At 41.5% G+C, this 15,260-nt stretch overlaps 1 protein-coding gene across 2 annotated transcripts; it reads left to right on the top strand.

Moving 5' to 3' along the window:
- Positions 1-472: 472 nt before the first annotated feature.
- ankha (ANKH inorganic pyrophosphate transport regulator a) lies at positions 473-15,125 on the top strand. 2 transcript variants are annotated; one of them, XM_087789206.1, is made up of 12 exons: positions 509-978; positions 5,297-5,513; positions 7,017-7,135; positions 7,260-7,343; positions 7,416-7,586; positions 8,495-8,629; positions 10,265-10,357; positions 10,426-10,518; positions 13,485-13,614; positions 13,679-13,802; positions 13,882-13,981; positions 14,486-15,125. In XM_087789206.1, the coding sequence occupies exons 1-12, from the start codon at positions 883-885 to the stop codon at positions 14,603-14,605; spliced, it is 1,482 nt and encodes a 493-aa protein (XP_087645332.1). In that variant the 5' UTR covers positions 509-882; the 3' UTR covers positions 14,606-15,125. The 2 variants fall into 2 exon arrangements, with proteins under 2 accessions (XP_087645333.1, XP_087645332.1); XM_087789207.1 differs by lacking the exons at positions 13,882-13,981; positions 14,486-15,125 and having other exon boundaries at positions 473-978; positions 13,679-13,806.
- Positions 15,126-15,260: the final 135 nt, after the last annotated feature.

Genomic DNA, 15,260 nt, shown 5'->3' with positions numbered 1-15,260 from the left:
GAGTCAGTACCTGTACATTTTAATGAAAAAAACTGCAGGATGGGCCTGAATCACAAGTTATAGGGGTTTAAATTCACAATGACAATATTATTTCACATAGTTTTGATGAAAGACAAGGAAACACATTCACACAGATATTTCTGGACCTGCAGCAAAGTATTTAACACACTAAACATGTGTTGTTGTGTCTCATCACAACACAACTGGACTGGTGTGTATATGTTCCTAAATGAGGCAACAAAGGTAACTGTAGTCGCAGCTGTTTTTTGCGTCATGACGTCATAACACAACTTAATTGTCACACACAATTCCATTAACAGTCACTTATCACGACTCATGTTACATGACGTCATCGGAAAATATATGAGCGAATAACACCAGTGTTTTACACGTGTGTTGACGCGTGTGTTTGTGTGCGTCATGATGTGTGTGTGTGTGTGTGTGTGTGAGACCATACATATATAACAGCCAGCGTTAGACTTCCCCGTGACGTCACACTCGGACCAGGGACGTAAGGCCCAGAGATCAGCGGGTTCCAGTCGTACTGCGCAGCTGCCACGGAACCGAACCAGCACCAGGACCAGCAGCAGTGACACCAGTCCTCTCTCTGCGCACACACGCATGTCGTTCCTCTCCTCCCTCCTCGCCCTCCTCCCCCCTTTTCTCTCGACGCTGCCTCGCGAGGAAGATGCGCCGGTCTGACCCCCGCGCCGAGTGACGCCGCCGCCCCCGCTTCTCCTCCAGCTCCTTCTTGTCTCCGGAACCCGCAGGTGCTCGGATCGTCACACGTCGAGTCTGGTTGTTCTTTTTTTTTTTTGTTCCCTTCCGAACCCATCCGGACCGGGAGCAGATGCGCCTCGCTCTGCCGGAGCGGCTTCTACTATGGTGGAGTTCCCATCCCTCAGCCCGTACTGGCCTCTCATCCGCTTCCTGGTGCCTCTTGCGATCACCAACGTTGCCATCGACCTCGGCGAGCAGGTAACACCGACACCGGCACCGGTACCAGAGGGGGGAGGGGAAGGGGGGTCGGAACCGCCACCGTCGCCGCTCTCGGCTCTCGTTCGCCCGGGAAACCTCGGTCCAGATTAGGATGAAACACCCGCTGCTGTCATCCGTGCTACAGTTAGCTTAGCATTTTTTTTTTTTTTTACACATTTACGTTTTAGTTTTAGGTTTAAAACGATGTTTATCCTTATGTAAGTACTATTATTGAACCATCTTGCGCCAATAAACTACCTTTTGTATTTTGAATTTATTTTTAAATAAACAAGATATTTTAGCCATAATGTCTTAAGCTTTCTGTTAGCTCGGAAGATATTTATTTAGCAAAATTGTTTTAATTATATTAAACATGATCAAAAAAAGGCACTCAATATTAAAAAAAAAATTAAGAGTGCTATCATTTGAAAAGTTATATAGTAAATTGAGTAAATTGAATATTGTGCTTTAACCACAGTTAGCTTGGCATTGTTGAGCTTTATTTTCTAGAATAAGCATTCATTGTTAAGAATGTGCTTTATCTTTTTTGTTACAAGTAAACTTACATTTTTGTTTGACTATATATATATATATGTATATATTTTACCTTTGTATATATATATATATATATATTTACTGAAGCTATGGATATATATATATTGACTGAAGATATATATATATATATATATATATATATATATATATATATATATATATATATATATATATATATGCCTAGCTTCAGTCAATATACATATTGCTAGGTAGTATAAAAATGCAAGTATGTGTGTGTATTATCCAATTATAACACTATATACATTCACATTATACGTAAGATCTGTTGTAATAGTGTTATAATTCAATACTGTATGACCAAATATAATTCTTTGGGTAAAATAGACACGATTTTCTTAATCCATCAGTGATGATCATAATGTGATATTTGTAATAATTATACTAACTAAATGTGTGTATTGATTATCAATAACTACTATTTAATGCTCAATAAGTAACTAATGGTTGATAGAATGGTCAATTTCACTCCTAAAGCGAAGCTGTTTTTTTCAGTGAGGAATTTGTCTCCAATGGTTGGTATTGATAAATAATTTTGGAAGGGTGTGAATGGTGTGTGTGTGTGTGTGTGTGTGTGTGTGTGTGTGTGTGTAGGTTGTTGCCTGTATTGTTGTGTGCCGGGAACTTGGTTTTTCTCTCGCCTCTGGCCCAGTGACAGCAGGGTTTGGTGCAGGTTGATATGACTAAGCAGAAGCGGTCAATGATTGATGGAATACATGGGACCTGATGATCGTAAAGCGTTTAGTGCATGATCATGACCCACAAATGGGATTACAACTTTGTTCCAATTCTCCTTTCTGCATATAGCAGTGGTTCTTCTGTCTCATTGTCTTCAATATCATCAGTTTCACTTCCTTGTTTCTCAGAGGGACATCCCAGATTCACAAGTTAACATTGTAACTGGTTTTATGAAGTCTGCAAAAACACATCCCTGTGTCCAGGTCAATGTGGGTTCAGAAAAAATGATTGAAATGTTGTAATAACATATAATGAACAAGGTTAGAATCCTTTTATAGTCTTTCATGTAAAATATATTTCATTGGCATTACAGTGTATTCAATTATTTGTTAAAGTCTAAAAGACGTGAACACGTGATAAAGATTTGATGTATGTTTGAAATATCAAAATATGTGGTAACTTTTTTTTTTAACTTTAATGCGGTTTGTGTTGCCACTCGCTTTGGACAACATGATGAGATGGAAATTAAGAATTGAATCCACAACCAACACATTTCTTGAGTAGCAAGTTGAGGATCATGGAACGTTTTTTAAATGGACTTAAAGTCCACTATTTATTTGGGTAAAATCACCTCTAAACCTACGAAATTAATGTGGTTGTTTATTGTTTTTTTTCAAAATTTTGGTTGATTGCCGGGTTGGTTTTAAATTTAATTTTAAATGGTTCTAAAAAGTATTTAAAAAGTCTTGAATTGAGCTCAAGCTGCAGGAATGATGAAAATGATTTGATAAACAAACAAATAACACAGATTTTGGAATGCTTTCCATCTGAATGTTACATTTCTGACCCACATTTATCCAAAAATAACAAAAGAAAAGAGTCTATGAAGTGATTAGAAACTGAGACGTTTGTTTTTCTTTCTGCAAAACGACTTCCTTCGCAGCTGCTTCTCCGCATAAACTCCTCCAAGATTTTCTATTCATCCTCAGCCTTTTGCTGTGTCACGAAGGAAACAATCCCTGCTGCTGCGTTTGACTAGTTACTCGACCAAAGACATTTCTCTCTCAGCTTGTTAGGCTCATTTACTTCAAGCTTCCATGTCACATTTCTACAGTGGACTGAAACGTCTGTATTGTTGGATTTCCTGCCTGGAGATTTCCGGTCTTGGAACTGTCTGCCCGGACTCAAGGGACGGCGAGCAGATAGTGTGAGAGCACAAACACAAACACGAGCGAGGCAGGCAGAAGTGGGATTAAGCTTATGTAATGGTTGGGTTGGACGGTATTAATAGCTCACAGACCCGCAAGGTAAAGAGCAGCTGGTGTAAACGTTGTCAAGGTGGCAGCGAGTGGAAGGTTTTTTAGGATTGTGGGTGTTTCCCCGCTGCTGAGCTGCAGGCAAAGGTCTGTTTTTATTGACACTGTAAAGCACATGCACGGATTGTATTTACAGTGCCGTCTGTGTTTGAAGAGAAATGATTGTGCAAAATCTCAAACCGCAGGAATACCTACCAGTGCTTATTGCGGCTTTTGGTTTCCCTCCTTTTGGGTAACAGTCTATCATGTTTTTTAGTTTTTAAGCACCTTCTGTAGGGAAGTGGAATATATGCAGATGTATTAAGCAGAAAAGTAGAAGTTAGATGAAAATACAAGAAATGTTTATTTCAAAGTTTTTGTTTATGAGCGTGAAACTCTTTGAAAAGTTTAAATAAATCAAACTTCATGGTCGGGTGTCACAGCAGGAAACAGTGTTCCAGTTACAGGATGAAAGAAGTGCCGCGTAACTTTCAACTGGTTTTGATTGAGTGTTAGATAATTGGTACGGAATCAAGAGGCGACATGAATAACTCATTTCATCTTTCTCTCATGGGAATGCGAAGGTAGGCGTCCATGATAAGCAGGAAGTAACTTCATATTTACACCGTGTTTGTGTCTCAAATCAATTCCAGTCAGTTAAGTCACTCTTGTGATGTCACTTATGAGAGATAAAGAGTGATATTTCAAAATTCTGCCACTGCCGATGACACTTTTTGTTGAGATTGTTTTGCACACATTTTGTAATGTCTTCACTGAAACATCCACACTTTAGTTGAAAACGGTTCTTGTGTATGTGTCGAACAATTTACACCATTGTTGAAGTTATCAAGTCATCTCGAAAAAATGCTGTTCAAGCAACTTTGGATTGCGTGGTGAAAGACTGTCTGTTCATGATGTTCTGATGTGCGTTTGTTTTTACATTTTTGATGTCAACCAGGAAGTTTAGGGCAAAGTTCAAGTTGAGTCAAGGTTTTTATTCCAGTTTCAGTAAGAGAATAAATCTTATTATCTGTTAATAAATATTATTTACGAAGTTTGAATCAGTTTTCTAATTTACTTTTCTTTTATCTGTGACAACGTAAATAAATGACCTTGTGTCTTTTTTAACTACATTTAATATGAAATATATTTATTACTATTATTTGGCCTACAATTTCAACAAGTACATAAAACCATTGCGTTTATCAAGAGCCAAAACAAATAAAACATACATTTAAATGTAAATATAACCATAAAACAATGTGTTTATGCTGTTGATTTTCCACTGAAATTCATACTAGTGCAAATTCTGATAATAATTTCAATTCTATCAACGCCACACACAGTGTTAGAGGCTCATACGCTCTTCTCTACATTCATAGATTAAAATATCATGTCCAGGATTAAAGGATTTCTTTTCAAGTCTTTCAGTCGCAGTCCTGAGTCATGTATTGTGTGTCAATGCACACTTGTTTAGATAAACATCCTGGCTTGTTATTTACAGTCTTTAAATATACTGCAGTCTCAGTTTGAAATCATTTATTTATTTTTTCCAAACGTCTTTCAAGTTACTGTGTTGCTACGGCAACAGTTTCATCTATCTTTTCCTTCCCTGGCCCTGACAGACCAGACATAGACATTCTGGATCTCTCCGGCGTGTTTTGAGTTCATCTCTTTAAGCTTAGGAAGAGAAAGAAATCGTTATTTTGATGATTCTTTCTTCTTGTTAAAGATGACCAGAGGTTTAACCGAACCGTCTCTCCGTCCTCCAGGCTCTCAACAGGGGCATAGCCACCGTCAAAGAAGATGCCGTCGAAATGCTGGCCAGCTACGGTCTGGCCTACTCCCTGATGAAGTTCTTCACGGGACCCATGAGCGACTTCAAGAACGTGGGCTTGGTGTTCGTCAACAGCAGACGGGACCGGAGGAAGGCCGTGCTCTGTATGGTGGCGGCCGGTATCATCGCCTTCGTCCTGCACATCCTGATAGGTGTGTGGGCTTGTGTTGGTATTGTGTTTGTCTCATGATACGCTACAATGATGCGTCCTCGAATACTAGCAAAATACTTGTAGAATAGAGCGACTCAGTCGAGACAAGGAAGAGACACTGAAGGCAGAAAAAAGGGCGAGATCTGGGGCTTTAGTGTGCAAGTTAAACTTGAGGCACACCCACCAGAGCGTGACCCAACCAGGACCACAGCTTGTAAAAAATAGTGATAATAAAGAGGAAGAAATGCAGGAAAATAATGAAAGAATAAATGTTTATCTAGTTCACAAGAAACAACACATTTAAATACAAAATGTTCCAGCATAAAAATAAGTACCATAACTAAATAGTGGGGTTAGTAAATATAAAAGCCAAATCAATGTTAAAGTCTTAAGACTTAAATGATGAGTCTTGAGTCAAAACATCCTCCTGCAGACGTCTGGTCACATCTGCAGACGTCTGGTCACATGTGGTCCATAATAGCTGAAAGAGGCTTCCGTGTATATTTCTGTTCTTCTCCTGGGAACAATTAAGAGAACAAGCTCACAGACAAATAGTCTGGACTCATAAACCATGAGCTTTATAAAAACCACTAATAGTGATTCTGAGATCCACAAGAAGACAATTCGGTCCTTTAGTGGTGAAACTTCGCGTCACTTCAAAGTTCCTTCCTCCAATCGAGTCAGAAATCTGCATTCATACGTTTATAAGTGAAGTTTCAATTTGGCACATAAAACAAAGTGTATTTAAAATCCTTGAGATCCTTCTTCACTCGCTCTGGCACAGAGTCAGAGCCAAACTGAGAAGTTTTTATGCCTTTAGTCCATGAGCGTCAAACTATCACACAGGAGGACAAATCCATTAGCAGTCTCAGCTGAACAATATGTATAATTACCTAGAAACTATACATCTGATCTTGATATTGTATTTTCTTTGTATGAATCTTTGAGGCTTAATTCATCTTAGTTATCTCTGGGTTTATAATAATATATAATATTAATAATACATTGTATTTATTTAGCTCAACATGAACATTATTCTACCACACCAAGAGCCAAACATCTGGCCCCAATACAATAACTTGGCTGTTCATAGTTGGCTTGAGGTTCATGTAATCGTCTTATTCAGGGGCCCCTCAGATCTTTTCTACTAACCTCAATTTAGAATGCTGAAGTTACATGATAAATGTATTGGGCTAACCATAAGAGAACCTCTTGGATTGTCTAATTCTCAAATGATCCGCTTTAATGAATGTGTTTTCCACAAAACTCATGCATAATAGAAACATTTTCAATGAATAAGCAGTAAGTTTGGTTAGAAAGGGGAACTTTTCCACATTCATCTAAACAACTACTTCCTGGAGTCTAATTCTCCTCTGAAGGTTGGATGAAGATGAAGCAAAGCACGGGCCCTTCAAGCGTGACCTGGACATTTATATTCAATGTTTGGAGTTTGCTTGTCATAACACGTGATACTATTTGAATTCTTGTTTGTTTTTGTCTGCAGCGTACACAGACCTAGGTTACTACATCATAAACAAGCTCCACCATGTGGACGACTCCGTGGGACAGAAGACCAGAAAAGCGTTCCTATACTTGGCTGCGTTTCCTTTGTTGGACGCCATGGTGAGTGTTCCACAGCACAGCTCTGAGCTCCGCCGCTGGACTCAAACGTCCTCTGTGCCAACGATCTTTAGCACAGTTCCGCTCGTTCTGGGTGAGACCTTTAATCCGCTGTTGTGGTTTTCAGGCCTGGATTCACGCCGGGATTCTTCTCAAGCACAAGTACAGCGTCATAGTGGGCTCTGCCTCCATCTCTGACGTCGTGGCACAGGTGACACGAGCGCTCGGATGAAGTAAAAACCGTTCTAGAGAAAACAATGTGATTCCGAGTCTGGTTCCGCAGATCGTCTTCGTGGCCATCCTCCTGCACAGTAATCTGGAATGTGTGGAGCCGCTGCTCATCCCCATCCTCTCCCTCTACATGGGCGCCCTGGTCCGGTTCAGCATCGTGGGTTTGGGTTACTACTGTAACATTCACGATGCCATCCCGGACTCCAGCGGGCTGGACGTCGGTGTAAGTGTCTGTCTTCCTATTTCACTGTTGATGGATAAATAGGGAACATTCCTGTGGTCCAATGAGACGTATTGAATATCTAAACATAACATTCATCGTGAAGTAAATATGGAAACAGATCTTAGGTTCGACTCAGTTCAAGCCCATTTAACAATTTGAGACGTTCTGTGGATCACCTCGTGAGAAACAATATTGTTCATGTTCAATGGGAAGTCTGTATGAATGAGTGTCTGGATATTCCTTCAGACATGAGAGTTCAGCCAATCATCGAGAGTTCAGGTGGTTTGGTCTCCGTTTTAGAATTCTTCCTGGACTCCTGCTTCGGGAGATGTTTGGGTCGAGATTAGCTGAGTGTAGACCCTGAGGCAGACCCAGACCACATTGGGACTATGAAGTTGTTCACATTTCTGGTTCCGAAATATGGCGTTTTATATTCTCTGTTGAAAAATGAGCAGGAAGTTGTGGAACTAGCTTTACTATATTGCGCCCAAACTTCTCAGTTCAGCTTAAACTCGTACGAACATGCACTTGTTGGATAGAAACCAAGAAGGTTCTCAGAACAGAACTAGTTCTGATTCACTAGTTACAGCTGTTACGATTGATCCTTAAACGCCTTTGTATTCTCCCAGAATAAATGTTTTGGTGCCGCGGCCTGACCTTGAATTAGCTGAAACAGATGGAAATATGTATGGACCTTTGTAGACATATGAGGCAGCTGGTCATACCGTCATGGCATCCACGTGTGGAAGTATAAATGTCATGTCTCTGACGCACATTAAGTGCTAGATGGCGAATATAAGGTGGAGGGATGGGGATCAAGGACAGGGTTCCTTCCAGAGCCTGCATTTGACTTAAAAAATGGATCAAAGAACAGATGAAAAAAAGAAAGTTATTTTGTTGTCTCACAGGGCGACGCCACGATTAAGAAGATGCTGAGCTTCTGGTGGCCCCTGGCCCTCATCCTGGCCACGCAGCGCATCAGCCGACCCATCGTCAACCTGTTCGTGTCCCGGGACCTCAAGGGCACCTCGGACGCCACAGAGGTTGGTTGCTGGTGACGATATGTGTTGGGGGTCGAGTAGCATGAGTTGACCTCCGCTCAGGTCCACCTAGCGGGTGGACGGGGGGGTGAAGATACGAGCCACATTTTCCAGCACACATTCATCCCTTCAAGTGATTGTGCCAGATGCCAGCACCTCTGCCTCTGGAGCGTTCCGGGTGCAAAAACACTGAAGGACCGGAGACAATACCATCTGTTGCCCAGAACTGACTGGAAATCATTGACAACACATGCTGCCACTGGTTTGGGTGATTCACCGCGTGAACCCGGAACACGATGACGCTGAGAAAAAAAAAAAACTTCCCACATGGCGGCTCTGTTTGTTATGCAAAGCTGCTGTTGTTGCCGTCGGAGGGTCAGCTGATCACTCACTACACCTCGCTGAGGTCCGTGTGTGTCTTTGTCACCAGCGCTGTGATCGGAAGATATTACGATACATATTAACAGATCAGTATAGTTGTGTTTGTAGTTCTTGAACCTCTTGACCCTTTTATGTAACACTTTCAGGGTTGGTTCCTGTTTTACGGTTTTGTTATGTAGTTAAACCCACAACCAGATTCTTTATAACTTTATAACATGGTGAAGTAAATCTAGCTTTAAGATAAGATAACTCATGCATTTAGGAAATTTGAAGTAAGTAGTTTACAGTAGAGATTAAGATTAAACATACATAAAATATAACAATAACAATAAAACATAATAATTATATAATAACAGTAATAAAGCAAATTAATTGAATAACAAAAGTGATGAAACTTATGAGATAAATAACAACAATAACAAAAAAATAATCATTAAATAACATAATTTTTTAAAACATAATCATTAAAAAACAACACTAATAAAACATAACAAAAATAATAGAATAACAATAATGAAAAGTGATATATTAAAACAGTTTAATTTTGATCTTTATCGTTATTTCATTTAATAGCCTTTTAACTAAAACAAACGTTCCGACTCACATTCAAACTCTAAAACCACTTTCCCTAAACTTTTTTTCCAACACTACACTCTCTTTCTCACTCCCTCTCTGTGAACTCAAACATGTTCAAACAAGCGTTCATACACCAAAAAAGGTAAATATCTTTCTGGTGTATGAACGTAAACGGATAAAATTACATTCTACTGAAAATCCCATCAATTAATCAAGTCCTTGTGACAAAAACACAAAATATATAAGAGCAGATCTTTATTATATTTTACAAAACAAAAAGACATGTAAAATAAACGTTTATTCAATTACGATTATTACTCAATGGTTTTGTGTAATTGACTGTCATTGATTTAAGTTTAAATATTTAAAGGTCATTTAAAAAATCCTATAAGTGGTGACAGGATCCAAAATAAAGGTAAACAGGAAGTCATTTTTGGGTTACTGTTTACAATGTAGGGGTCACATTTATTAAATGATACAATGCAGGTGTGGATTCCAAACACTGACGCTGTCTCAGGCACATATATCCTGTGTGTGCTCATGAGCACCACGGTGTTCCCGTCAAAAATATCTCGCACACAACGCTCCAAGAATGTGGCGTGCGGCCTTCATGTGTTATTTTTAGTTTATTGAATTAACGCGACGCACGGCAGCGACTGACGAGTCTTTGGTTCCGTGCAGGCGGTGGCCGTTCTCACGGCAACATACCCGGTGGGTCACATGCCGTACGGCTGGCTGACGGAGCTGCGGGCCGTGTACCCAGCCTTCGACAAGGTACTGACTCCGTCCTCGGTGTGTGTGTGTGTGTGGTTTAGTCTAATCCATGTCGTCCCGACCCGCAGAACAACCCCAGCAACAAGCTCACCTCCACCTCCCCCATCAACAAGAGCCACATCAAGAAGTTCACCTCCTGCTGCCTGGCCTTGTCTCTCACGGTGAGTGAACCTCAGCCGCTCCAAATATGACGAGCGCTCCAATAATGTCAAGCATCTTCAGTTACCCAGTTTAAAGTTACATGTTCCGCGCGTCGAGGGGCCGACGCACAGCAGGGGTCGTCTTTCCTGCTGGACCAGTGCTATCAAGAATAGAGCTTTTAGAACAAAGACGTCGTTTCCTTACGATGATATTCCATCATTACATGAACCTGTTTCCTCAAAGTGCGACAGCGATCGACCTTCTTTTCAATTCAGCTTCACAAGGGTTGGAGGTTCAATTTCCTCAAGCGACACATTATACGTGCGACTGACTGAGGGGCGTTCACGCTCCAACAAAAGAACTCATGAAGAAACACTATGGAAGGAAATCAGTGCCATCAGAATATTGAGTGATTCAATTTAACATTTCTCACGCTGAAAATTTTACATTTTTTTATGGAAATATTGTCTTTTTAAGCATTAAATTATTTTTTAAATAATCTCCTTGAAAGGTTATTGAATAATTTAATGCTATGAAACATAGAAATGATTAAAATATTAATAAACAAATTCAACATTTCAAGAAAGAAATTGTTTAGATTAATTTTTCAATAAAAACAAATTCAAGAAGCTATTGAATTAAATTCATTCATTGTTTATGACCTTTTTGAAAAAAACATTCAATCGTCTTATTCCACTGATATACTTTGAATATTTGTGATTCATTTTGCTTTAATGTCATCAACATACATCAAGAGCTGTCAGAAATATTTGATCAGTTTAACAGTTTTATAAGGGCCCCTTAAGTACAGTCCAAGGGCCCCATGAGGCCCCCGAGCCATACTTCATTGAGTTCAAGGGTCTCATTGTTACGTTTCTTGCACGATGGGTTTAGTTTTTAATTCCGTCGGGCGGGTCTACGTTACGTTTGGCCTCGAAACTGTCGTGCAGATCTTGAAAATCTTTGTGGATGAAGTACAAGAATTCTTTCTGTGTTGACAGAGTTATTTCTTCTGGCGTCTCCACTTTGGCAGGAGTTTTTAAAAACAGAAACATTTTTCCAATTGTGTAAAAAGTAAAAGTGTTAAAGAACAAAGCGAGCAGTGACTGTGAGCTCAGGTTTCCTCCCTGAATGATTGTTTTCCTGCCTTTGATGTTGAGTTGTGTTGTTGGTTTCTTGCGTGTAGATGTGCGTCTCCTGATGAGACACACACTTCTCACAGTTGCACACGCACACTGAGCTGGAGTTGCTGAGGTGTTAGAGGACCTTCTGTGCCAGTAAAAGTGCTTTAACAAACATCGCACATTCCTCCACCCTCCTGGCAGGTGTGTGTGTTTGTGTTCAAGTAATGAAGCAACTTCACCTTCGCCTCTCGCTTTTCATTGGCGAGTCGGCGACGACTAACAGAATCTCGGCCGAGTCGCAACAAGCCCCAGTCAGACGATGAGAACAACAGGAAGTCGTGGACAGCGGCTGTGAGAGCGCGAGAGGGTGTGTCACGACAACACAAACGTCGGCGCTCGTGCTCCGACTTGTCGACTCAAGTTCGGGGACATTATGGTTCTGGCGACATTTTAGTTACAAAACATTTTTTACACTTAAGAGTTTGATCTTGTTATTTTTATTCTTATTATCTATTCTACCAAGATTTTCATATTGAATTTAAAAAGCTATGAAAATGTATCTTTAGTCAATCAGGAGTCAGTGTTTCATATCCTGGGTCTCTCCCGGGCCCCCCACACCCAACCTTATCCTGGAGACACTAAGCCTGAACTTAACCTGCTTCTATAGATTCAGATGTTTAACTTTGAGTCTCTCCTGGACGACCGAGGTGCATCACTCGTCCTTAACCCTTGTGTTATCTCAGGGTCAAGTTAACCTGTTTTTCTTCCAGAAATACATACGCAATCGCGGAGGTCGTTCACCTTTACAACACAAGGGATACCACAAACACATTTGTTTTCCGACCGCCGGGTCACCTTCACCCTGAGATAACACAAGGGTTAAGTTTGTTCGCACTGAACATGAATTGACGTCGTCCCTTTGTCTCTCGAGTCACGTTTGAAAAAAAAAAGGAAGGTCAATTAGCTCGGGGGTCTTCATTCAGTGGAGAGTCAAAATGGCGGCTTCGAGAAAGAGAAGAAATATAGTTCTCAGTCGAACCCGTGAAGAAGAAGGTTTTCCTGAAGACAGGAGTCTGTGAACCCGCATCTCTTCGGCTCCTGCATGTCTGAGACCCACTTAACTTACATAAGTGCTTTGGAACTTCATTAAAGTTCGACTGTGTAATCTTAGGCTTAGCAGACAAAAGTTTTTAATGACTTTTAACATCAGACATGGGCAGAGGGCGACCGGGGCATAGATAATAATAGTTATTTTATATAGTTTTAAAATGGGAGGTTTATCAATATTTTATTGGTTTGTTTTGATTTTTTCTTGTCGATATTTTTACGTATAATGTGGCCCCTGAGGACACTTAACTGACCCCCTGATGTTCACGAGGCTCAGGTGTTAGTGCAGTAGAAGCTGGAGTGAGAGACTCAAAGTATTCATGTGAGCTGAGCTGGTCGAGGAAACTTTCTCTCTGTCCTAGAATAGCCACCAAAAAAAACCCACACACAGCGTCTGCCTCAGATGTTTGTTGTGTAAACGTGTCTCGAGATGAAGTTCCGAGTGAAACGAAAACTGATTCATTTTCCTCTGAGAGCTGCTCTGACCTTGACCTTGTTCCCACAAACAAGTCTGACATCTTGTCTCCGTCATCATTTTTAATCCCCGAGCGTAAACACTCTTCAAACACACACATTCATTTTTCTGCTGTGCGTCTCCAGTGCTCACTGTAGCTCTCACACACACAATATGGTGCAGTGCATTATGGGACATGTAGTCTTGGATGTGAAGCAGGACCAGAAGAACAGTTTTGTGTAATCTTAACTTCTGTGGTCACTGAGGGAATCTAACCAGCGCACGTGTTGTGTGTGCGCAGCTGTGCTTCATAGTGTTCTGGTCGCCGCACGTGTCGGAGAAGATCCTGGTGGACATCATCGGGGTGGACTTTGCGTTCGCTCAGCTGTGTGTGGTCCCGCTGCGGATCTTCTCCTTCTTCCCGCTGCCAGGTAAGACCTCACCCACGATCTTCTTTATCTATCACTCTCACATCCACCGTCTTTCGTTGCTCAGTGACCGTTCGCGCCCATCTGACCGGCTGGCTCATGACCCTGAAGAAGACCTTCGTTCTGGCCCCCAGCTCCGTGCTGCGCATCATCGTGCTCATCACCAGCCTGGTGGTCCTGCCCTACATGGGGTGAGTCGACACCTGGTCTCGTTCGATCCTCTATTTTTTAATCACCTGCTGGAAAAGTCACACCGATGGTGTGTTTCAGGGTCCACGGGGCCACGCTCGGGGTGGGCTCGCTGCTGGCCGGCTTCATCGGGGAGTCCACCATGGTCGCCATAGCGGCGTGCTACGTTTACAGACAACAGGTGAGGTCAGCTGATCCCGGGTCTGTTTTCTCACTGAGCTCAACCAGTAGGAAACGTGTGAGACAGAAGCTCCCAAATATTTTTTAATTAAATATATAAATAGCTGCGATTTTGCCTCACTGTTCCACCATTTTGATATTCCACTTAATTTAGACCCCTTGCAGATTTACATACCGTTTTAAGATGTTGGGTGATGGCAGTTGCGAGTAACAAAAACGCATTTTGTACGAGAACTGACTACACAAACTTTTAACTAATGATAAGTTAGTAAAGTTTGATGATAGTATCATCATTTTCAGTGTGAGAGCGCCACCTACTGAACACTGAAAATGATGAGAAGGATTACCAAGTAGAGAGCCAGTGGAGTCTCACATTGTGGACAAATTACACTTTAGACTGTGACCTTGACTCCATGATTTTCAACACTAGGTGGCGCTGTCAGTTGTCAAAAAGATGTGAGGTTTCATTAGAACTGTTTCACGAAGCGTCACTTTGTTATTCCAGAAGAACAACGAGATGTCCAGCGAGCTGGTTGCCGAGGGCGACGACGCGGCACCCATGAGCGAGGTCTGCTCCAGGTCTCAGATGGACTCCATCGAGGAGCTCCAGGAGGACGAGGACTAGGAGTGTAGCGCGACCTGGACCCCCCAACCCCCCGCCCCCCTGCCCACCCTGTTACAACGCACACTGTAAAGAAAGCCATGCACCTCCGTCGTCCGTGTACAGACCGCTCTGTCCCCTCGTCTCCGCCGGGACCACCGGGTGAAAAAAAAAAAGGAGACTGGGCGGCAGAGCGGAAGTGGACTTGATGTTTTGATCTGGACTGGGCCGGGCTTGCTTGAACTCATATAGAACTGTTGTGGGACGTGTTGGGTTGTGCAATTGTATTTTACATCACAAGTGTACAGACTGTTGTTATTTTTCTTTTCTAGCGCTGAGAACCGTGTATATTTAAGAGCGGAGGGGTCGGGAACCCCTCGATTATATATTATCATGAGTGTCGACGAGGAGTCGCAGTCCTTCATATTCTCAGTCTGACCACTTCGTTTGCCAACTTTGACCTTCTAGTTTTCAGACTGTCCCCCGTCTTTGTACATACTGTATAGACATTCTTATTTGGCAAATAAATTGCTTTATTACGAAACTCTCTTTGTCTCTGTGGTGTTTGGAACCAGCCGCGGTGCTTTCAAATGCAGTTGGAAAACCCAAGACCCATGATATATTTGAGTACATTTTAACTTTGTAACGACTCTGTTGTTATCTGTCGTTTGGACATTAG

The sequence above is a fragment of the Callionymus lyra genome, chromosome 4, assembly GCF_982586985.1.
Source record: "Callionymus lyra chromosome 4, fCalLyr1.hap1.1, whole genome shotgun sequence".
NCBI lineage: Eukaryota > Metazoa > Chordata > Actinopteri > Syngnathiformes > Callionymidae > Callionymus > Callionymus lyra.
This window is presented reverse-complemented; position numbering and strand designations above follow the sequence as displayed.